At 34.8% G+C, this 26,250-nt stretch overlaps 1 protein-coding gene across 3 annotated transcripts in view; it reads left to right on the plus strand.

The window, feature by feature from the left end:
- bod1l1 (biorientation of chromosomes in cell division 1-like 1) overlaps positions 1 to 26,250 on the plus strand; it is a 170,440-nt gene that overhangs the window by 51,290 nt on the left and 92,900 nt on the right. For all 3 annotated transcript variants that reach the window (XM_051928655.1, XM_051928654.1, XM_051928653.1), the window contains exons 12-19: positions 55 to 154; positions 1,102 to 1,175; positions 2,160 to 2,220; positions 9,092 to 9,144; positions 9,396 to 9,453; positions 12,503 to 12,570; positions 15,644 to 15,704; positions 15,892 to 15,938. In XM_051928655.1, coding sequence (XP_051784615.1) covers positions 55 to 154; positions 1,102 to 1,175; positions 2,160 to 2,220; positions 9,092 to 9,144; positions 9,396 to 9,453; positions 12,503 to 12,570; positions 15,644 to 15,704; positions 15,892 to 15,938 — 522 coding nt within the window. The remainder of the gene's footprint in view (positions 1 to 54; positions 155 to 1,101; positions 1,176 to 2,159; positions 2,221 to 9,091; positions 9,145 to 9,395; positions 9,454 to 12,502; positions 12,571 to 15,643; positions 15,705 to 15,891; positions 15,939 to 26,250) is intronic.

Genomic DNA, 26,250 nt, shown 5'->3' on the forward strand with positions numbered 1-26,250 from the left:
ATATTTAAAAGACAAGTATGTTTATTTAAAACATCTTTTTCTAACCCTGTCCAGTCAATTAAGGACACAGTTATTGATACTGCTGATGGAAAGAAGAGCCCTCACAGATCAGGATCACCTAAACTTACTAAATCTCTCCTGAAAGTTGAGTGTGGTATGTATACAAATAAGTAAACCACTCCTGTATGCAGAAAAGTGAACCACAGCAAAAAATCCGCGATATATATTTAAATATGCTTACATATAAAATCCGCGATGGAGTGAAGCCGCGAAAGGCGAAGCGCGATATAGCGAGGGATTACTGTATACTGCTATCATAATGACAAGAAAAGAGCAATTAACAAAGGCAGACAGACCATTATAACCCTTGTGTGTGGGTCTTAACAGAAATTACAAAGAAGTTAAGGTGTCAGTGACAGAATTAGAACATGTGCTTATGAGAGTCAACAGCTTGTGTGACAGGTTCTTCAAAGGACAGCAGCTTTAAGCATAGCTTAACAGCTGTGCAAAATCTTATCTCCAATCATTTATTTGTTCAGTGCTTTAATTTCAGAGTACATTGACTCTAGCAATGTTTCCTGGCTCATTCAAGCATATTTTCTCTTTTTTCAGTTTTAGTAATGGCTTTGTTATTGCCACTTGAAATCTACTGTTTGCATTTAAAAGTGTAACTTGCTCACTTCACCCACTGTCCTGTGAGGCACCTATCACTCAAGCTGTTAACTCTTAGAATCTTGCTGTCATATTCTTTTTTGGGTTTGGTGGGTGGTCAAATGTCCTACACATTCCATTTACTAAGTGATGTAATGTAGTTGCGGTAATCCAGGATTGATTCTACTCTATGTTCAATGATTAAAGAGTAGGCTCTGGCCACCCTCTCCCTAAATTGAGAAAGTAGATATGGAAAAGGGATGAACTAATAAATATAAATATTATTCAGATTTCATTCTTTTGAAACATTATTTATATATGTTGCTGCTTAAAGTGACCATCTAAAATCAGCTAAAGTTAATATGCATTTAAAATCTTGCTTTGGTCAGTTGTAGTTCTTTTTAATAACTTGTATTTGGTGAACTTTACACTTTTTTTCTTAAATTGTAGCAACAGAAAGCAGTAATCTACAAAAAAAAGGTGCTTTAGGACATCTTGAAGGATCTCCTCTGATGCCTTGCACTGTGAGCTCTCTTTTTTATTTCTACTATTTAAAAAATTAAGTCAAATGTTTTCCAAATGCCTTTCCTAGAACTTGCAAAAAGAACAATAGGTATTATTATTCCAAAATACTTAGTTACTTGTGTAATCGTAAGCTGTGTGGCAGAGAATATTCCATGGGCCCTCTGATTTGCTTGAAAGTATGGAGTCAGGATTGTTGTTAGTAAGTTGCGATAAAATTTAAGAATAGAGACGAGAGAGAATTTCCACATGGCCTTTGTACCATTCAGAAAGTTGTGCAACCTGTGATGAAAACTTCAGATCTCATGGTACAGGCAAATATAGCCCCTGTCATGTTTGAACTTTATAAATTAGATATTTGTTGTGCATGCTGCCTGCTAGTTAATTAGTTTGGTATTTAAGATATGCATGTGCAATTTGTGGAGTCAGTTAGTGATTACTTACTATTTCTACTTGATCGGTACTGAAGTGTTTCTGTACAATTAAAGCATCTATTAAGTCATGTGCTTTTAGCTCATACACATGGGTGTTACATTTCTGTATTATAAACACAAGGTGTTTACATGCAGCCTGCTCTCAGATTTTTAGTGGTCTACTGTCTAACCCATTTCATAATAGAAATTTGGACTTAATCATTGTGTGTGTTGGAGTAAGATCCTTTCATGAGAAATGCAGCACTTCAGTGTTCAATGAAATTGTCTTTCTTCTCTGGAAAGTGAAACTGTCTTTCTTACTGTAGCCAGCACTACAAGGTAAACCTAATGTGACTTACACTGATGTGAGCACATGACCTGCATTGTGTTTGCCACATCTTGAGATTTTAAAGTTTGCTTTGTGCTTGATGTTGTTGGGAAAGACTGTGACCCCAATGATGCTGTATACTGTATGTGGCTTCAATAAATGACTGATTGAATACATTAATCTGTTATGTTTTTCTGTCTTGTATTTAAACTTTATTTAATTTTCCTTCTATTCTGAATAACTAGGAAAAAAAGGAAATTTCTACAGAAGAAGAAAAACATTTTCAGAACAGTGAAACAGAGCAAGGTAAACATTTTAAAGTACTGTACTGTTAGAATTAAATTCATGTGTTCTTGGCAAAAACCGAATACAATTCTGCACAAATCCTTGTAAAGAGAATTTTTTTTTTGTGGTATTATAGAACATTGCTTTCGTACTGAGTTATAGAGGGTAGTTTGGAATTCTTCCAGGTGAGCAAAAATGTTTTGTGGTATAGGACAGTACAACCAGTTGCTCCTGATGTGATAGCACTGATTTTAAATTCAAGGTTATCCTATAAATAATATATTATTTTGGGAAATAATATTTATATAAGTGTAGAACATTCTTAAAATCTGGGACCTAGCATTGTAAGTGCTTAGTGACACTGCTGACAGGTTAAATCTTGCCATGCATTAATTTTAGGCAATCATATCATGCATGGTACAAAATAAGCTACTGATGCAGCTAAGCAGAATCAGTGAAAAATACTGCTTTATCTTGATGTACCTTCCTTGTACTGCACCACAGGCAATTGTACTGTTTCAGAAATTTTCAGTACGTCAACGACATGTGTAAATGGCATGATATCGTAGACAATCCAGAAGATGGAGTAGTGAAAGGCTAAAATGTAGTACTGTCTGCAACATCATCCATTTAAATTTAAGTCAAGGATCAGCATCAATCGTTTCTTAAATTATGGAGTTTAAGTTGAACACCATTTTAACCTTTATTGGTGTTAAACCATTATTATGCTGTAACATGTTGTAACAAAAGAGACAAACCCAGTATAATGTAAAGAAAATGTGGGTTAAAAATGCATACAAAAAGCAAAAGAAATCATTGTATAGACACAAGTCTTGAATGTAACAAAACATAATTGTTGTGGAATTTCCTTCATCAGAGGATATCATAATGTCATTCACACCACGGGTTTGTGCTGTTTCTGTACTATGACCAGTGTAAAGCCAGAATGGAATTCATCAAATAAATTGTACTTTGAAAGGTGAGACTGAAGCGTGGTGGTCTCATACTTTTTTTTTTTTTTTTGAAAGAGAGGGTAGATTTTATTAAATATGTGGTTCATCTCAAGTTTTTAGTTGTTGGTTTGATTTGTGACACTTCTAGTTCATCAGGAACTGTGCCATTCAGTAATCAACTATTGAAAAAGCCAGAACATCTATTAAGTGTTTTACTAGTTTGGTTGGTATTATATTTAAAGAACAAGTAGTAGGTTTCATTTTAGAAATTAAAGTTATGACTTCCTGTTCTGTTATTAAATTAAAATTATCTTAGTGGTGTGCGCAAGATGAGACAAGTTATCTAATCTAATATTGAGTTTGCGAGGTGACATAGGATAGTATATTGTCAATTTTGTCATAAATTCATTTCATAAATTCTGCACTGCTAATGGCTACAGGTATTTTGCATTGTATTTTACAATTCCCATTTTTAGAATATCTCATAAGGAACATTACTGTTGTTATATATTTATTTAGAATAGTAGTCCGAGCAGGCTATAAAGAAAGCTTTCTTATACGTTTTAACACTCATGTCCATGCAATTTGCAAGACCTGCAGCTTTGTTGCTCTCCATCTGTGCTCCAGTATTTTCATTAAACTAGGGTGAGTTTCTATGTTCTTAAATCACTTTTGTTTGGATTGGAGCTACTGTATCCAAAGCCTCTTTCAGAATCTTATTATTATTTGTTATTAGTTGATCCAAATCGTTTTCAATGGTTATGGCTGAATTTCTCGCAAACTCTCCAAATCTTGATGCAGTGTATAGTGCTATGGGCAGAACCAAGTCAAATGTAATTATGTAGAGATCAGAAATAATTTAAATGTGTAATATTTACATTTTCAGTCTTACCTCCATAAGTAATAATTAGATCTAATGTGTTGTTTTAACTATGAATCAGGCCATTGGCAATCTGGCAAAATGCTACTGAATTTAACAAATAAGTAAAACATTTGCTAAAAGTGTTGGACTCCACATCAGTGTCCATCCATCCATCCATTTTCCAACCCGCTGAATCCAAACACAGGGTCACGGGGGTCTGCTGGAGCCAATCCCAGCCAACATAGGGCACAAGGCATCCACATCAGTGTGTATACTAAAATCCTCCATCATCACTACACGTTTGTAATTTGTGTCTAAAATCAGATAAAAGGCTTCCAAATTCAGTCATTAACATTGAATATGGCCCTGGTGGTCTGTAGAGTAGTACAACAATTGTGTTGGAAACTGTAATACAAGTGTTGTAAAGGATGTAAATTAGGCTTAATTTTCAGAGGTGGTTTGCAGATTGTCACATAGAACTCTCCCAAGGCCATCTCCTCAACCAGTATGTCTTGAGTCATGAAGGAATGTATAACCGTTTGGTAAAGCATTGGCTAATGGAATATTGTCAGATTTACTAAACCAGGTTTCAATGAGAAAAAAACAAATCAGATTTTGTAATAAATGCATATCATTTACCAAAAGCAGCTTTATTTCCAACAGCAAATATTCAGTAAGCAGCATTTTAAACTCCACAATATCTCAAAAAAGGATGAATGTTTAATGATTACATCCATCAAAATGTAACAAACATTCTTTAACACATTTATTCATGAAAGTGATATCTATAAATCTAAGGATTTTAAATGTCCAGAGAGCTGGAATATCATAAATTTAGTATGTTCTGTGTGGCAGTCGCAGCCTGCTGCTACGCTGGGTTACCAGACCATGTAGCAATTAACAGCTGGGTTGGTTTTAAGATGACGTTTACGACGTTCTAATGACAAAATAAATTGCGAGATTAAAGGTGAAATTTACACTAGACCTTTTTTGTCACTCTGTCCCAATGGGTTATTTTTTTTTTTCTGTAGCTCAAATACACTTCCATATATTCTGATGTTATTGTGAAGATGCAAAAAAAAAAAATGTCACGTAAGATGGTATGTGAGACCTTTAAAATGTATTGCATCATTACAATGGGGACTGTGCGACGCTTCTATTGCCTATATGAGAAATAGATGAAGAAAAGCACCACGAATACATTTGTATGTCAGCATTTAAATTTATTAAGATGATTTGCTTCACCACATAGAACCATTCATCAAACATCAAAGCACTCATATTGATCCATCTGCAAAGTGGCTTGCTGTCATATGTTTGATAGTAAACAAAGACTCTGATGTCACGTTCCAACTTGAACACACTGCGCCCCCCAGAAACTTTAGGAACGTGTGGCAGCCATGATGCATGCACATATAGTGGAACCTCGGGTCATGAACGTCTCGGAACACGTACAAATCGGGTTATGACCAAAAAGTTTGCCAAACTTTTGCATCTGTTCACGACCACACACTCGGGTGACGAACAAGCCAGTTTCCCTTCCGGTTCATACGCGCTGATTATTTCCACACGTGTTCAGTCTCTTCCTGTGCATTCGCTGTGAACTCTTTGTGCTCTATTTCGTTTCCCATCCGGTTCATACGCGCCGGTGATTTACGCACATGTTCAGTCTCTCCCTGTACAGTACATTGTTCTCGGTCAGACGTGCATTGTGCAGAGGGACTTTGCGGTATAGCGGGTCCACAGCTCACGTCAAGAGGCCAGTTTTAAATAAATAATCGCTGCGCTTGCAGCTTAGCGAAGGGGCGTGGTGGTTGAGTGGCTGAAGCAGTTCCAGGGGAATTTGTGGTGTGGGCATTTTTCACCTAAGTGCACAGGTGGGAAACCGTCCACATCCGTAATTGGTCCCGGGGCTGCTGAATGCTACAGCTGCCACATCCTCATCATAAATAGAAGCACGAGGCGGCTAAAGGGAGGAAAAAGAAAAGAAAGACAGAGGTTACGGAGTGAGGAAGTAATCAGGAAGCAGTGTGGAAAGAATCGGTGTGAGCGAGTGAGACACGCTCGCAGGCAGGCAGCTGGACAGTGAGCCCAAGCAGGGATGTTTGGCCGACACTTGGTGGGGCAGAAGGAAGCAGTCCCTCCAGCTGAGCGATCAAGGAGCTGGAGAGACCAGAAGAAGGACGGCTGGCCGCGTAAGGCCGAGAAGGCAGCGTGAGTCGTGAGGCTTGGGCGGTGAATTCCCTGATGTTTCCCTGATTCCCGAAGCCAGGGATCGGGAGGCCTCTAGACCAGAAGGAAGAAGGAAGGACAGCTGCAGGTAGAGTGGCTCCTCTGTTGCGAAGCCTGGATAGGGAGAAGCAGGGGGGGTCACCAGTTAAAGAATGTGCTGGGCTTGTTTTTAAAGAGACTGCTTCCAGCATTGTTTTAACCTCGTATTTAATGAAGACTTTTTTCTATTGGATTTTAACCTCCAGGTTAAAGGTTTTCTCAGTGTTATTCAATGTTTTTACATTTAGTTTACTACTACACTGTGAGTTCTATGGTATACTTAACTATTTTTGTGCTTAAAAATCTTTAAAAAAAAAAAAAAAATATTTACATACAGTTCGTATGGTCTGGAACGGATTAATTGTATTTACATACAATCCTATGGGGGAAATTACTTCGGGTCATGATCCGAGGTTCCACTGTATGTGTTCTGAGCGTGAAGTAGAAATCAACCCTAAGGTAGACACTTCATTGTCAGCCAGGAGATCCTATTTAACCTCTATGTCAGATACCTTCTGGAGGTATTTAACTTTAACTGCTGGATAATTTGGAATTCTAACATTCTGTACTATGTTATTACTAATTATGTTCACTTTGTTACTCTCAGTCATGGTGCTGAGTGCTGTGACCTAGGTGCCGAGGGACTACATTTTGACTTCTTAGACTCCCATCTCACTGTTTGCCGCTCACCTGGTGGCTGAATTGGTGCTGCTGGTTTTGGCCATGCACTTACTACATTGGGGTCTGGAGAAACTGAAGCTAAATCAGAAATTGCCGAATTGTCTGAACAAATTTGGCAATCCAGTTTTTAGTTTGCTTAATCACTTTCAGGTTCCTAATGTGATCCTCCAAAAGCATGTATTTTCCCAGCCAACTCTTAAGTGAACTGTGCATTTTTGTCAAGTGAAGCTGTCTGTGTTGTAGGATAGAAAACCAAATCTGTGCATACTTCAGAACACGCAATATATAAATGTACCCTTGATGGGCAGAGAACAAATTGAACTTACGTTAAGCACTGAGTTCATCTTTATCATGGTGTTTGCAGTTACTTTGGTGCCTTCCGAGTTTAGTTTCCTGTGAGACCCTTGCATTCAGGCTTTCACCATTCACTGGCAATCGACTGCTTCACCTCCGCTGCTGCGACCTTTTGACAATAACTCCTTGAAGCTGACTCAAATACTGAGGTTTTTAAAAGGATCCATATGAACCCCTACATTCCCAGAGACATGAGAGAAGCTCCTCCAGAAGATTCATTGTTAACAGAGGCATCTGTTTGTCATTTCCACAACTCCTCACTATGTGCTTGGGTCTTTCAGATCTGTCTAGCTGGCTTTCCATCCATTTGTGTCAGCTCACCACCATGTGGCAATTAGTAGACCTCTTAGCGCCTCTTTAGCCCAAAGTACCCAGAACAAACAGCCTCAAATCAGATGATATCACCACAAAATTATCACTGACCTTTGGCACAAGTTACTTTGGTATACTTACAAGCAATCTTTTGTTCAAAGATGTTTTTTGTTATCCATAACTAGGACAGAAATTAACTAACCAGATCAGGTAGGCAATACCTTCAAATAACAATCCTCCATATACCTTGACTTCTTGTTAATTTGGATAATCTAGTTGAGTAGGATTGGCGAGTGTCTCAGTAGGTGGTATCCTTTCAATCACAAAATCATACTGGTATCTTTTGTATAAGTTATTTCAATAATGTGTTTTTATCAGAAATTAAATTCATGGTATTTTAAACAAAGAATGGGAAAGTGCTTAATTTGAGTGTAATTAAACATTAATGAAAAATATTACATTTCATCAACATTGGTGCAAACTTTTCATAGCATTTTCAATCAAAATATTTTTTCTATAGCTTAAAACCACTTTAGAGACCAGTATATACAGTAGGAAATGCAGCATGGGTCTGTTGGGTACTAGCCATGTCCAGACACTATTTTGTGTGTATTCATTTTTCGTCTGTGCTGCACTGTGCAGGGTCCAGACTTAAAGGATTTTAGACCCTTACAATAGATTTAGGTCACTTTAATTAACACTTTTTTTTTACCATTACCCAACATCAGCTCGGTCTTGGTTAAAATGTTATTGCACCTTTATACTTGTTAATGTGATTGGCCACCGTTAGCTGCAATGACTGCAATCAGTCCAATTCAGCATGTCTTTTTTTACATGGCTGTGTGCTCTACAGCACAGTTCCATATGTAACTGCTTTCAATCAGAAGCATTAGTAGTTTTTCAAGTAAACTTAGGTTTCAGTTCTTGCTATGGCTTGTCTGAATTTGAGTCTCCAATTGGAATATGCCAGCCCAACATTAAATTTTGCTTCTTTTTAACATACTGATGTGGTTTTTCTTTTGTGTTTTGGACTATTGTTTTGCTACATAAATCAGCTTCAGCTTGTGGCTGAATAAATGAATATTCTCCTCAACAGTTACCTGATACAGAACAAACTGCATGAATCTTTCAATTATGGCAAGTTGTCCAGGTGTTCTGTAAATTAAGTAAGATTTAATTAAATAACTTTTTAAAAATGTGTTATTTGTTCAACTCAGCCCTTTATCTAATGTTAGATTTTATTTGAAGACCTGAAAATATTCAGCGTAAAATGTTTTTAATACAGTAATAGAGTTTATTAGAAAGGGACACTATAAGAGGATATGAATTTTTATGATTGCCAGTGCATTTCATTGATCCATTGGTCAAATATTTTCTATAAATAACTAGTTTTGCAAATTGTCAGGAAGTGTTTTCCATATATTGTGTTGAATATAATTATTATTTTTTTTATTTCTAGAAACTAATAAACAAGCAGAAGTTAATGTTCTATATTCTGAAGCTTCTGCAGAGGTCAGTTTTTTAACTTATTTATATATATATATATATATATAATATATATATATATTGTAAAAGGGAAAATAAGTATTGAATGCATCAACGTTTTTCTCAGTAAATATGTTTGTAATGGGGCTATTAACATGAAATTTTCAACATATGTCGGTATCAACACAAGTAATCCACACATTCAGAGAAATCCGAACATGTTGATAATCACTTGCTGTAATCAGAGATTGCCTTAATGTTGTATTTGTCTGTTTCAGTTTAATGAAACACCTCAGCCAGCAGAGACCATTCAGATGCAGATAATTAAACACACAGGTAATACATGTGTTACATTTATTTAAAGTTTTATCATAATTGTGTGGTTTTCACAAAATTAGTGGCCTATCTATGATTGGGTCTTGTCTTGCTTTCTGTACCTCTGGATCAGGAATTGATTCCCCATGACATCCATTTATATCTCTTATAATATAGATGAATGTTTTTGCAGTGTGTTGACACACCTTTACTGTTCAATCTGTAGCTATACTACAGTGGTCTTGTACTAATACTAATACTCTATTATAACTGTTGGACTGAGTTTGGTTGTGTATACAAATAAAAGAAATATTCATATTAACGAGTTAACAGAATGCCTAGCAACAGTATTTTATTTACTTATGCATCCATCTGTTTTATTATTTATTAATGGTGTCTATTCTGTTTGGGGGCTCTGTGAAAACATTGAGATTTCATCCTATAGATATGCAGTATTCTACTTTTTTCTGCAAATAGGCAATATTCCACTATTCTAATAAGCATTAAATGTTTTGTTTCTTTTCTGTATTTTCTTAGATTTCTTTTCTTTTGTTTTTCCGCAAATTTCTTAAATTGTTTTTTTTTTTTTAAATTAATACAAATCTTACTAATGCTGTAAAATGCATTGAATAACATGATTTGTTTAAACACTGCTGATAGTAATTTTCAAAATAGTGTTCAAGATAAAATAATTTAAAATCAATCTTGTATTCAGTTATTTTAAAGTAAGTGCTTAATATGACTTGATAAGACTCTGTAACACTGAATAATCAATACTGTACTAATAACGCTATGGCCCTCATGCCATATGTAATGTAAACACCTGAGTAAGACACTGACCACTTATAGAATTTCCTTCTGTCAAAAATAATAATGAGAATGGCTGAGCCACAGGTGCTCTGTGAATACTGATTGAGGTATTGACTCAATAGCTTTGCTTTCTTTATTACACTTTGGAGGTAAGGAAAATAGAAATTTACAGGTAATGAAGGCAGAGGTTTTGAAGTAATACTTACATGGTTCCGGAGAGTGCCAAAGTGTAGCATATTGATTAGCATATATAGATTAGTAAGATTTTCTCTGTTCTGTGTGCATGTAACAATATTGATCTTATGCACCCGTTGTGTATATGTATTTAAACACACTCTTAGCTTGTCATTGCAATATAGAAACTTAGCATTGTTGGATTCTAGACAGTATGCAGTTCTACTTTTTGTTCATAGGTTTGTCATGTTAATAAATACCCTACCTGCACTAGTAGGACTGTCATCATTTGTTGCCAATAGGGATTCTGGAATGAAAATGTCAATGTGCAAAGTAAAAGAGCCCAGAAGTCAATTTTAAGAAAGAGAAAGTTTCAGAATAATTGTCTTCACACTTGGTACTTTAACACCCATGTTAATTTGAATAAAACAATTTGAAAAAATTGAGCATTCAACCTTGTCTAAAAATTTGAAAAAAAACTGATTGTTGGTTAAACTTGGATACAGCTTTTTAGAGCATTCACCTTTGTCCAAAAAGTGAAAATAAGGCTGTAAAACATCTTCCAGCATTAATTTCCTTCTTGGTTCTTTCTCTGGTTTACTTCATAGTCTTCTTCTCTCACCTTCTGGGATCAGGCACTGTTTTAGTAAAGTGCTAGATAAGCTGTGTATGACCTACATCTCTTTGCACCAAAATTGTTTCATAGAACACATCCTATTATATTAAAACTGAAGAAAAAAATATGCAATTCAGAAACGTTATTTTATTTTCTTAAATGACAAAATTACTTCCAGTTCCCAGTTTTATTACAGACACATTGGTTTGTTTATCTCACTGTATAAGTTATAGGGGTTTGATATCTGAAAGATGACACTAAATCACAATTATATGTCCTTTAGAGGAGATATGTCATTATTTACTATAATTAATAGGAGTAGTTTTACTAATAGTATTTTAACTTGTACATTATTGAAGTGAAATTCTTACTTGCATGTCCAACTAACATGCTACAATGCAGCCAACCTTTCCACTGCCATGGAAAACAAGAATAAATCAAAATACAAAAGTTAATTTTATGCAAAACAAAATTCAAAGCAGTTGACCTCATGTATTCCATACATTTGTTTCCATACCATCTTATTCAGTTATACTCCCAGTCTGAACCTCACTGGGGAAAAAAAAAAAAAAACTCCAGGGTAGTTAGCTGCTATGTGTACAGATATCCAAATTATCTGTTACTATAAACAGATAAATCTCAGTTAAAACTTAACAAATGGATGAATAGGATTAAACCTTAATTTGCCGACAAGCTGCTTCATTTCATCATCTACAGTATGTATATTGCAGTAGTTGTGTTTTTGCCTTCTACCGATGGTCTAACATCCTATTTGCTGTACTGATCTATCTCTCTGAAACTGAAAAAGTGTGCGTCACCTATAGTATTAGGATTGCTTAAGTAAAGTACATGATAGATAGATAGATAGATACTTTATTAATGGCACAATTCTGTCCAAAAGGTACACTATAGTAAATAAAACTAGCTTCTGGAAGGTGCACACCATTTTATGTGTAAGATTTTCTTCAGTCGCCATAATATTGGTACATAGTACTCTTTAGTTTACTTTTTTCTCTTTATAAGGTTACTTGTATCTAGTGAACATTTATAACCTGCTCACCAAGTCTTGCTGTTAACTCTGCATTTGTCTTCCTCTCTCGATGCCATTCCATACATCCTTCTGATTGTCTTGGTCATTCTTCCTTGGGACACAGCCAAGACTTGTTACTACCTAATTTAAATAACATTTCATTCAGTTTTGTTTTTCTGCCCCTCCCCCAGCATACTGTGAGTTGACACAAGCATTTTATCTATACTTTCATATTGTCTTTCTGAATTTAACGGAGATTTGACATTTGCTTTAGAATTACGTATACTATGAAGTCCTTTTCTGATACTAATCTTACATTCTACATATTTTCAAGTAATTGATGTGTCTGACTTACAGTGCTATAGTTAGTCAAAGTTATACAGTGTATATGAAAAGTATTTACATTTTTGAAAACTGAATTTTAATTTTTTTTCAATTAGATATTCAAAGTCTGAATATGGAACAGAAAGACCAAGAAGAATCTTCTATGCATGAAAAAAAAAGTGATGTAAGTTGTTGTTATCATCAGTTGGCAATACTGGCTTTTTTAAGGTTTGATTTTAGCTTATATTAAATTGAATAATTATTAGCATTTGGAATTGAATTTAATTTGAAAATTACTTTTTTGTGGTCGAATTTTTTTTCTTTCTGTGTAGTTTCTTTTATTTGGTTAAAGCTGTTGCCATGTCTTCAGTGTGTAGAATTTTCATTTTATAATTTAGTTCTCAAAATAAAAGGAGAACTGTAGAGCTGAAATGCAAGGCAGCTATGTGGAACATATAAAACTGTAGAGTGTACTGTGTGGTAATATTTTACTGTGTCATTAGTTAAAGGATATCTAATATATATTTGGTTTACCCATTATCCTCAACAGTTGGAGACAAAAGAGCATTAATGCTACTATACCCTCTAGCAGTGTGTAAAGTTTTAGAATAGTTTGTTACTGAAGTATTTAAAATCCTGTCTTTTGTCACAAGATACTTATTTGGCAGTGTCTGAATTAGATATCATAAACTGAACACAAGTCACACCCTATTAATTGAACAGAGCACACAACTTTGTGTAAGTCAGGTACGAGTTTAGCTACAATTTTTAATAATCACATGAAATAAATTTATAAATTATACTTTTTGTGAAAATAGTGTATGGAAAAACCTGGTGGTGGGGCCTTAAAAAGGGCGGATGTGGTAACTGCATATATTAATATTATTTCTGTTATATGCTTCTTCCTGCTCCATCATCCAATGCATGCAGTAAATAAATGAACTTTGTTGTAATGTTAAAAAATATAACTTAAGTGAGTTCATCAATTTAAGTTCCCCCTTCCTTTCATATTCCCTTTGTCCTCCCTTTACTATTAATTACTTTAATGGATGGATATAAATTGAGAAGAGAACATGTTAATGACTAGAGCTCTAAAATTAAGCCAAGTGCTTGCATACTGAATCTGCTCCCAGCTGTACTTGAATTCATTTCTTAGCCCTGACTTTCAGTCAATAATAACAAATATATGGACAGATGCAAACTCTGTTTGAAAACAGCTTCTGTAATTTGATTTTAGGACATGATCTTTACTCTGCATAGCTTCAGAGTAATTGACCACACTCTAATCTGCCTTTCTTTGTCTTTGAACCTTTGTGGTATTTCATCTCATAAGTAATTTAAATTCTAATATTATTTGGATTTCCAGCACCTGTAAAACCACCTTACTCGAGATAACGATTTATTTACTTATAGTAGCAGATTTTCTGTTACACCACAGTGCAGCATTTTATCACAGAATTATTACTGTCACTAATAAGTCTGGAGTCTCTGGACATGCAAGTAAGAATTTCACTGTATTGGCATAATGATACACAAACTCACAATATGAACCTCCATGTTGTGTTTCTTGTATGATATGTTTTTGGATGTTACTGTCATAATTAATGAGCACATTGGTGTTCCCAAACAGAAAATATGTGCGATTGTTGTTCTTAATCTGGTATTGACCTCTTTATTCCCTGATTAGTGATTACTATTTTGCCTGTGCTTTGGTGACTTCATTATTTTTTTATTATTTGCAAAGTAAAAAAAAAAAATATATATATATATATATATATATATATATATATATATATATATATATATATATATATATATATATATATATACTGATTGGAAATAAGTCAGTCATTTTGAAAAATCAAAGAATCCTGTGATTTCTTTATTTAAAAAAGAACTGTTTGCAATGATTATTAACAGAACAAAATTAAGCTTATCATGTTAATATTCAGTCTTTTCTGTGACTTGTACGTAGATTTAGAGAAGCATATTGAAAAACTGAGGAGGATATTAGAAGTAGTGCATTTATTAACTTGTTGAGTTTTCAGTTGACTGTTACTGCAGCTTCCTGCATTTTAGGGGTATCACCTCTTAATGCTGCCACATAACACCTTCCAGTGTTGTGTGTGCAATAAGTGTTAATGCTGTCATCCCTGGTCATTGGGCAGTTGCCATTCATGTTGCTTTTCTGCTGCTTGATTGGTTTAGCCAAGTTTTTTCACCTCCTCCCAGTTCAAGAAAGAATTAGACACTTATGGACAGCAGAACATATATAAAGTTAAGGTTTAAACACTATTGATTGATTTAAGTTATAAAGTCGTAACTGAAATATTTACAGCACACTCGTATTATTATGTTCCTACTGTATAATGCTCATCAATTCTGTGTAATGCTGATAAAAATCTATTTTCTAAGCCTACCATCCAGAGCACACTATCTTGGTGGTTGTCCCAAGGTTGGGGTGTTTAGCAGGTCACAGCCTACTTTGTATAAAGCAAACCCAGTCAGAACACACAAATACACAGACCATTTTGGCTATTTCAGGGCCACATTTTTGAAATGTATGAAGAAAAAAAAAAAAACAAGATACCGTGAGAAAATCTAATGCAAACATTGGCAGAATATGGTAATTTTCAGGCAGACAATATTCTGTCTTTAAATGGAACAATTAAAACCTGCAGCAGTAATTTCAGTAATATAATAAATGTAATTATTTTTCTATAATCTGCAGTAGGTTGCTTACAAGACTTGTTAATGCAGACTATATATATAATATATATATAAAAATCAGAACTCATTTTACATATAGCATATACATAGCTTGTTTTTAGAAAATTAAAAAATAAATAAAAACTTGGCAGGAGATTGTACTTGATAGCTTGACATAAACCCAAGAACGCATATATGTAGAGGCGCTTTGACTGAATCATTTAACAGAAAGTAATGTGCACTTCTACTGTTACTGAATTGACTACCTTTGGGGGGTCACTTTCAACGTATAATCAATTAATTTTTTTAATCTATTGAGCAATCTTCAAATCTCTCCTGTTGACTAATTAAATACTACTCCTTGTTTTAAAGCACTAGAAAGTTAGAATCCTTGAACATGAGACAAACTGCCTGACTTTGTTGCAATTATATATTTTTTTCTTTCTCACTGGATATTTATTAGTTTTAAAATTAGGGGTGGGGGCTAGGGGGATTTGGAGCATAGGTAAGAAAAAAATTAAGTACTTAATTTAACTGTTTATTCTTAGGTACAAACCCCAGAAAAAAGGAAAAGGGGCCGTCCAAAGAATGTTGTTACTTCTGATTCAAGTGAGCAAATTTTTTTTTTAATGTCCTGAAGTAATGCCTTTTCTCCATAGTATATTTTGATAAAAGTAGTAATTGTGACATAATAATATCCCAGTAGTGTTGCCAATTGGTTTACAGTGTGTATCTCATATTAACAAGAAAAAAAAATCATTACAATTTGGTTTCCTCTTTAATGATTTTATTATAGATAAAGCACTAACTGGAAAAAACAATGAAGCAGACACATCAGGAGAGGTAATCAATAATTTTTCTTCTATGTACCAATTCTTAAAAACATTTGCACAGTCATCTGTGGAATGGACACAATTTTTAAACCTTATAGTTTGTTGCATGTGACATTTTTAACATTGATTTCTTACCTTTGTTTAGATAGATAGATAGATAGATAGATAGATAGATAGATAGATAGATAGATACATACATACATACATACATACATACATACATACATACATACATACATACATACTTTATTAATCCCAATGGGAAATTCACATTCTCCAGCAGCAGCATACTTACGGAGCTGCTGAAAAGGCTGCCACTCTTGGCGGCGCTGGATGTTTAAAGTACTGTTCCTAAAGAAACTGCAAATATGAAAATGTAAGAATTCAGCCAATTGAAATCATAAGAACTTCTTCACTTATTTATTAATAGAATTTACTGTGAATGTAAATAAACTTTATTTATAAAGTGCTATTTGACAAATACCTGCCTCTCACAAAATCAAGGTATGTTTCATAGCATTAAAAAGGTTCATTCAGAGAATTTTACTAGGTTAATCGAGTCCTATGCCAGTTTACTTTCCAGTGGTTCATCTACAGAATTAATAATAATAATACATTTTATTTAGAGGCACCTTTCAAGGCACACAAGGACACCTTACAAAAAGTCAAAAGAAAATTTGCCAAATCAAAGAATGAATAAGACAATGTAAATACTAAAGTAAATAAACAATAAATAAAAAGAAAACAATACAACAAAAAATAACAATATACATTTAAATTAAAATAACATATTACCCGGTCCACATATTTTCACCTTCGCAATATAAATGGTCTCAGTCCATTCCTCACACCTAGCAGTTTTGCTGTTCTTGTACATGCTCATTTGTATTTGAAAAGAAACCATGAAAAAGAACAAATGTGCACAATGTAAACATTAGGTTAGTACTCACACCACTGTCCCAATAAACGGTATTTATAAATAATCCCTAGACTGTTGGAGTAAGCCATAATTGATTAAAAGCTATGAAGGAAAGTTTAAGAAATATTAAGTTTTTCCTTCAGCATTGTACTGTTTATAAAGATTTTAAGAAAACATTGAAAATATAGAAAAAGAGAGAGAAGGCTTACGTCATTAAAATTAACAGACCTTTACAGATAATTTCAAGTTATTGGTTTATTCTACTCTAAGGAAAAAAGTAAAAATATATCAGTGAGTGTTATATAAAGTCTAAGACAGATTTGCAAGCATAGTAGTTTACTATGAAGTCTTCTACCTTTAACTGATCATGCGTCCAACATCCGTCTCAGATTTGACATAGTGGAGGGAGGATAGTAGATTCACTTAATAGGGTTAAATTATAGAAAATACATTTATTCATTAGCTTTATCTGATAAACAGTGATGAGTTTGAAAATCCACTGAGCCTGTTGTAGAAAGCCAGGCCCCAGGCACACACAGACAGACAGACACTGTATATCCAAAACACACACGTTTTTATTAAACTAATGTCCTGCACACAACACAATGCACCAAGACAGTACTCAGTCCTTCTCTTCCCGACTCTCCTCTACTCCTTTCTTCCCAAGCTTCGTCCTCCTCCTCCCGACTCTGGCTTTTGTATGGAATGAGACGGCCTCCTTTATAGTGCATCCGGAAGTGCTCCAGGTGTCCCTTGATTAACATCCGGCAGCACTTCCAGATGTGGCAGAAGTGCTGCACCGGAACCCCACTCCTCTTCTGGCAGCACTTCTGGGAGTGGTGGAAATTGTGCATGTCCAGACTCTGGAGCTGTCCAGGTGCCCCCTGGCGGTGGCCACGGACCCCCCACCGGGTTGAGCTTCTAAGCTCCAATTCCATGGCCCCGATGTAAACCAAGGGGGCTGCCCTCTCGTGTCCCGGGGGAGGTACTCCTGGCAGTGTGCTCATTCCCCCGGTCTTCTCTTGGAAAGGGCGTCCCATCTGGGCAGGATCCCCGGCCGTCCATCAATTGCTGAGCACTTTGAGTAGTGAGAAAAGCGCTATATATAAATGCAAAGAATTATTATTATTATTATCACACTGTCTATGGGAGTAGAAGATTATTGTAATTCAACTAATAACCAAATGAACCCCCCCAGGGTGTGGGTTTGGCATCTCTAAACTTGTGTGTTTTAAATTAGTCAGAGAATGTTGTACCATAATGAAATGTCTAGACACAGATTGTTTTAATGAACGTGCTGTTATAGTGCTCTTGTGTTGGATGATCCTATGTCTAACAGTACATTTTGTTTTCCCCAGCATAAAGTAGCTGAGGAGGACATCAAAGTAAATAAACTACCCATTTTATACTATAGTCCGACCTGTGAGTGAACATAATTATACTTAGTGTGGTGTGTATCATACTGCCCTTAAATAAATTTGCACAACAGCTTCTTGCTAATTTTTCTGTTTATAGTTATTTTACCATAAGTAAGCATTTAACTTGGTTTAAGTTATTTAGATTCAGCAGTTTGCTGTTGATTTTTTTTTTCAAGAATTGATATTAAATAAAGATTGTGAAGGTTCAGCAAGTTCCTTTTGAGAAAATTTATAACATTTACAGTACATAAAGTAGTGTGTTTCTGAAAGTTTATACATGATGTGTAATTGATTAAAGGCAGCATACACAGTGTGACTACAAAAGTCTTTAGAGGTACAGTTGAAGTCAGATGTTTACATATACTTAGGGTGAATTCTTTAAAATTCACTTTATAACCTCTCCACAGATTTTATACTAACAAATTATAAATTTGCATGTCCTTTAAAACATCTACTTTGTGCAGGGTAAAAGTAATTTTTTTCCAACAGTCATCTGCACAAAATGTTTTGTGTATTGTTGATAACTTGGATTTTACAAGTTTTGAGCTGTCAGAAGGGAATGAGAATGAGGGTGCTCCAGAAAATTAGTAACAGTAGTACAAGCAACATATATTGCAAGGATTGTGATTTAGGATTGCATATATTTGGTTGCCTTGAATACTATTGTATGCTTCAAAATGATTATATATAGAGCAGGGATGTCACGAACCAGTACTTCAGTATCAAGTTGATACCAAATTTGAGAAAACAGAATGGTACTAGCTTTTTTACAGTATCGTTACTCCAAGTGAAAGTCAGTACTGCTCTCGTTTGTGACTACATGTGAATAAAATATGAGTAAAAACACAAGGTTGAAGGTAGCTACTTATTCGCAAAAGTGGCTTATGATACTGCACTGCATCAACACATGTTGAAAAGAAAAACCTAAGAAGTTATGTCTGGAAATGCTTTGGGTTCCAGGCAGAAGACTTTGAGCACATAACTGCATAATTGTGCTAAATATTGTTATACAGTATTATTAAAAAAATGCAAAACACTCACAGAGGATTTCATTTTTTTACACATTTACCCCATTGCGGATTTAGTTCAGAAATAGATTTGTGTGTGCTTTGTAAGCACTGGCAGTGCTGACAAATGTTATAATAAATAAAAACAGGCATGTTTCAGTGGAAGCAGCTATTGTTCTAGTGTACACTGGTAATAATGTTTGCTGCTTCATTTCTTAATACTAAAATTTAATCTATTTATTTCATCGAAGCACAAAGCACTATTATTTTGACGTTTTGCATGATATGGAAAAAACAGCACATTCCTTGTTTGCTAAATAACAATACGGAAATGTTTAATTTGTTTAATTTGTTATGGTTTTTGAAGCCAAACTAATATTCATTTGTATAACCTCTAAAATATTAGTGTAGTAGAAGTACGTTGTGTCATATATTTGAAAGGTACATTGGTGAATATAATGCAGTCTGCCAGTTACTGCATGTCCAGTCAATATTCTACTTCTGGACTAGTACAAGGACATAAAAAATAACAAAGCCCGATCATTCATATAACATAACTACTTCAAGAATTCTGAAACACTGAATTAATGTAAAACTATTCAATCTAATTTCAAACGACAAAAGCACCAGGATTTTGTGATAGTTGAAAACTAAATCAGTTTGGCTCATCCATTAAATATTACTGTTTAGTAAGTTGTTTTCTTAACCAGCCAATGATGCAAATAAATAGTGGCATATAAAAATGTGGGCATCCCTGCTTAAAATACCTGTTGCTTTGAATAGTTAAGTGAATAGAAGATTAACTCATCATCAAGAGGCATAAAGTTAAAGATGACACATTTCTTTAATATTTTAAGCAAGGTTGCATTTTTATTTACATTTTTCACAGATACAAAATACCAAAAAAATGAGAAGGGCCTGAAGCAAAAGTTTGGGCACCAACATGGTCAGTATTTAGTAACACCCCCCTTTGGCAAGTATCACAGCTTGTAAATGCTTTTTGCAGCTAGTTAAGTCTTTCACTTCTTAATTGGGGTATTTTTGCCTATTTGTCCTTTTAAAAGGTTTCCAATTCTGCAAGACACTTGGGTTATCTTGCTCTTAAGAGATCTATCCAATGATGTTTAGGTCAGAGGACTCGGAGGGCCATGGCAAAACCGTCAGCTTGTGCCTCTTGAGATATTCCACTGTAGATTTTGAAGTGTGTTTTGGATCATTATCTTGTTGTAGGACCCATCCTCTTTTTAACTTTAATGTTTTTTACAGATGGTGTGATGTTTGCTTCCAGAATTTGCTGGTATTTATTTGAATCCATTATTCCCTCTACTAATACCAGGTTCTCTGTGCCATTGGCAGCAACACAAGCCCAAAGCATGATCAATCGCTTAATAGTTGGACAGATGTTCTTTTCCTGGGATTCAGTACCCTTTTTCCTCTAAGCATACCTTAGCACATTATGGGCAAAATGTTCTATTTTGACTTCATCAGTCTACAGGAATTGTTTCCAAAATATATTAGGCTTGTTTAGATGTTCATTTGCAAACTTCAGGCACTGATTTTTTTGGCTAGGATGCAGGAAAGGTTTTCCTCTGCTGATTCTACCATGTTCCTCTTAACTGCCATTTCTTAATAACATTACAAACACAGGGAACAGCTACCTGAAAATGCTTTGGTATCTTCTTGTAGCCTTCTCCTTCTTTGAGAGCATTAGTTATTTTATTTTTCAGAGTGCTAGGCAGGTGCTTAGAGTAGTCCATGGCTGCTTATTGTTGGGACATGGTTTAAGGAGTTAGAAAATGTATACAGCTTTGCAATTTGCATCTCCTGGGGTTTCCTAACAATGACTGTGAACAAGCCCTAGAACTAATGATCTAATTAAGTTCTGAGACCTCAAATATCTTGGGGTCCCCAAACTTTTGCACAGTGCTCCTTTCCTTTTTTCACTGTATAATTGTACAAATCAAAAACAATACACAAATCTTGCATTTAACTTTTTGCCTTTTGGTGATCAGTTCATCTTCTGCTCGCTTAACTTTTCACAGTAACAGACGTTTTAAGAAGGGGTACCCAAACTTTTGCATGCACTGTAAATCTTACAATAGCAAATGTTAAATACCTAACAGACTGAATCTCTGACAAACCAGATTTTATTAACAAGTTGTTAACAAAGCCGCTTCAGCCTTATTAGCATTACGTTTAACCCAGTAAAAATGAGCGAAAAAAAATCATTACGTGTAACAGAAACATGTAAATACCAAAATGTTAGTATAAATACACTGTGCAAGTTATGACTAGTGTCCACTGCAGTTCTGACACAGATTTAATACACATTTTAAACAGTTACCAACGCACAGCCCAACATTGATACAATTAGAAGCGTGTTTCTTTGCACAATTGTCTTTCTTTTTTTTTTGTTGCATTCACATGTGAAAATAGAATGTCAGTGACTGATCTGCACGATTGATGTGCCTCTTATGTCATTGTAGGCTACCACAGCACAAGGCAAAGTGACTTACAAATTTCCCCTGATATGAATGTTGACAGTTGCCACATTGAGCAGTGCTTAGGATGCTAAAGCTTCACACGACTGATTTCATTGGGCATATCATGGTGATTTGGTTGTGCAGTAGCTTATCTTGCATTAGTTTCACTTTTCGTGTCAATGTCTGATGACTGATTCATAATGTCATCAGTACCACTTGATCTGAAGATTGTTCAGTTAGTTGGAGACTCCACTCCGCTCCTGAATATTGATGAGTTAACTTGGGCAAAATGCATAGAAATATTATTGATTTTTTGAAGCATAATGTTTTTTCATCTATTGGATGGCAGCAGAATACTGTCCCAACCATTTTTTGATCTTAAAAATTTATAGTGTATCATTACACCCTGATTGTGAGTTGTGGTTACCCATACTGGCATAGAATTCCAAGCCCAAGCATAGTGAGGGTTAATGCCAAGGAGGTTAAAGAGTCTGTTAACCTCTGACTTAACAGTACCGACATAATAATGATTAATTTTTTATTTTTAGTATTGATTTTAAGCAGTATTTTTCAGTTACTGGGAAATATCACAGAGTAAATTTGGAATGTGCACATGATAAAATAAATTGGGTAGTCCAAGATATCATTCTTTATTAACCCTTTGCTGAAATACCCCCAGGATTATATTATTCAAGCCCTGCATTGTTGATATTTATGACTGCCAATATTAGTTTACTTAAATGATAGTTGGGTAACTACTTCATGGATATACCACTATTTTAATACTTAAGTTAATGTTAATATATATTTTGTATTCTGTTGCAGAAAAAGGCACAATGTTGTTCACTTGAGTAATGGAAGTACTTTTAATAAGTCATTGAAGGGGATTTCTGTTTTTGTTATGATATCAAATAGGTATCAAGTTTCATGAAATTTCACTGGTATTGGTATCAAATGCAAAAATTCTGGTATTGTGACATCCTTAATGTAGAGTGTTCCAGTGATATTTTCATAACGAGAACTAGAACTAAAAATATTGTTAAATTAAATTAAGGCAAACAGAGAAACTAAAACTAAATAAAATAAAAATTAGTGATATGTGAACGAACTAAAACAAGAACGATAATTGAGTAAAAACAGCATTTGCATTTTCATTCAGTCCAGTTCAGTCGTGCAGAGGGGTTGTTTGTAGGTCACCCTGAGTATTCAGTTATGTTGTGCTGTTCACTATGCGGTGATCTTGTAACTTGGGCTTACTATAGTCATGTAGTTCAACTTCCGTAAAGGACAGTTGTTTGTTGAGCACATTTGGCTCGTTAGGTTGAAGCAGTAAGCACTTGTGGTGGACGATGGTGCATTTTGCACAGATGTTTGCGGGTAGAAAGAGTGAAAGTAATGTGTGGAAATACTTTAATTACATCGCAGATGATAATAAAAGCAAATGTAGCATGTGATAAGAAGAAAAGAGTCTTGAAGTTTCAGTGGAGGACCAGCTGGATCAGTACTTACAGTAGTGGAAGTTCAGCACTTCTCTGGCACCATAACTGCACTTCATAGGGACGTACGTCCACTGGTCTGTGCTATAAATTTGTTTCCTGTATGATTCCAATAATTTTGATCATTTTTATAGTCAAAATCGCTGAATTTGCGCATTTCCTGATCAAATATAGGGAAGAAATGCGAGGTGTGGCAGCGACAAGAAGATCCCTTCCTCACCTCGGACATCGCCATCCCTCACACACTGGATTGATGCATGCAATTGGCGCCTGCCTGTTGCTGTCTCACTGTATGTTGCCAATATGATGTTAACACACGTGTTTATTATACACCCTGACTTTCCACAGTCTAGCTAATATCTTTAATGAATATGTGTGACATATTTGGTCTTGCTGATCGGACATAAAACTGCAGTGAAAAGGCATAAGGTGAGGTAGACAGCACCGTGCTGCACTGAAGTGGACGGATATGAGCCCTACAGTTGCACTAAGTTATCGATATCAGAAAGTCAAGTGCACTGCAGCGGTCCGTTTAATATTATTTTTTGTTCCGACTGACTGCCAAAATGGAAGATTAAGACTTTTAAAAGTAATGGAAAATAAGTAGGACTTTTACAAGAAAGTGATGGAGATTTTTGTGAAGAAGGATAGGCACATGAACTTCATTTACAAATAAAGGTAAGACCATAAACGTTTTTCAATTTTATAAAAAAAAAATGGGATGAAACTAAGAAAAAAACTAAATTTTGACCTTAAATAAAATATTCTTTTGTTTTTCTTGTTATCCTTTTGTTGAATAGTCTGTAGTAAAACCAATTAAATCATCAGAATTAAAAGCTTTTAAAAACAACTAAATATTTCAATTAAGGTCAAAATTAAAATCCATTTTTTTTGTACACCACTCTATACTTTCATTTGTATTGAATGAGTATGAATTGTGAAATTGCACTGGCAAATTTAGAACACATGGGGGATGCATAGCAAATTCGCTCTCTCTGCTCTCTCTCTCGCTGCTATAAATGTAAGGTTTGTTCTTATCCACATATGTACCTTACCTATGTGTGTGTAAAGAATGCTGATAAGATATGAATCATAACCCGTAGTCAATGTGCATGCTGCCAGTTGAATAGTGAATAAGCTACTCTTTTGGGTTCATATATTTGTAAACCTTACTCTGAAGGAATCAGTGCTTCACCAGCCATGAACCTCACCACACGTCACTGCTTCAGTAATGGCAGCAGAAATTGTCAACATAGAGTCTGCTGGCACCGGTGGCCGAGGACCTTGTCTGTATACTCATTAGGCCACTTAATCTGTTTGATCATTGATAGTCAATCTGTGTTTAACAACATTATGAACTGTGAGTGTATTTTGTTGACTGAAACATAAGTTGCATTGAAATATGTGTAGGCCAGCATCTGTGGTCTTACAACAGAAAAAAAACTAAAATTGTACTAATGTTATGTAAAAAAAGCCAGAACTAAATAAAATAAAACTAAAATTTTAAACACAGAATTAAATAAAAATAGAAATTGTTGGCTCCACTGAAAACTAGAATGAAATAAAAGTAAAAATTAATTTTATAAAATAAAATAAAAACTAAAACTACAATTAATATCAGAACTGAAATACCACTGGAGTGTTCATTCAGTTGTTAGTTGGATGTTTTCAGAATGTGAGTAATGAAAAGGTTGTTGACAGTTGTCACAAAAAGTGGTTTTCCTGAAAAGAAATTTAGCTTACATTCATGAAGAAGAAAAAATATTCTTCCTCAAAAGTGTTAACCAAGTCATGCATAACCAGATTGCTATTAAATTGGTTATAGTTATTGATACCTAGATTTCAAAACAGGTGGAGATGAACTAAAGAAGATTTCCTTTCTAAAACTTACCAAGCAGGTTCTGTTTGTTATCTTACGTTTCCTGCATAGTCTCAGAGTAAAAACATTCTAAACTCCGTAATTACAGTAAACTTAAAGTTGGATGATGCTGTGCTTCCCTTGGTTTTGTTTGTTTTTACAATATTAATCCTGCCAACTAAAAACAGATGAGGAGATGACCACCTACTAACTTCTTTGATGTTAACTGTAACTCTGTTGTTTTTATGAGACAGTCAACAAATGGTAATCTAATTTAGTATAACATGCAAGATGGATCCAATAAAACTGTTCAATAGATATTATACTATATAATTCATAATGATACATTTAAGTCAGTTATGTGCAATGGCATGTTAGCACAGAGAGATGCTTCTTATTAATGTGATAACCTTTATCCCTGACTTTCTGCTTCTGTATTCTAATGTGAAATATCAGTGGCATCTTTTACAACAATTTGCATAGACTACATTTACAGGAGAAGGTTAACTTAAGATACTTTGTATAGGTGATCGACAGAAGTAGGGTGCAGAGTGTTTTAAAGATTGTGTATAGTGAGAGAGAAAGAAAGTGAGAAAATGTGAGGATTGCAGGCTAGGATGAGTAGAATGCGGTTTCCATTAACAATAGTGTGAAAGTTGTAGTGTGTTGTATCTGGTTCGCTGAATGCACTGTCAACAACACAAGATTATCATCTGTAGATGGAAGAATTTATCCTCTGATGGAACAGATGTTGTAACACAAAGCTGTAATTTACCTGGTGTAAAATGACTTTTAGGGAAGGGTAATTGCTTATTACAAAATCACTGACTCGCACAGACATTTTAAGCCTTGTAAAGTTAATAGATTAATGTAATGAATTGATAGAGTAGTGGTAAACACTGTGACTTTAAACTGAAGAGTCAGATGGCGCAGTTAATGACTTTCTGAAGGTAGTTTCTGTGGCATATGGCAGCAACAACACATTCCTCAGTATCTTTTGTTCAAGTTAGGCACAAATGATATTCTACTTTTTTAGCATCTCTTGGCCCAATTCTAATATCATAGTAAAAGGTGACGATGACCACTATCAAAAGTGAAAGCAGTGAGATGCAGTATCTGGTTGTGTGCTGGAGAGTTCTGA

This window comes from Erpetoichthys calabaricus, chromosome 5 (assembly GCF_900747795.2).
Source record: "Erpetoichthys calabaricus chromosome 5, fErpCal1.3, whole genome shotgun sequence".
Taxonomy (NCBI): Eukaryota; Metazoa; Chordata; class Cladistia; order Polypteriformes; family Polypteridae; genus Erpetoichthys; species Erpetoichthys calabaricus.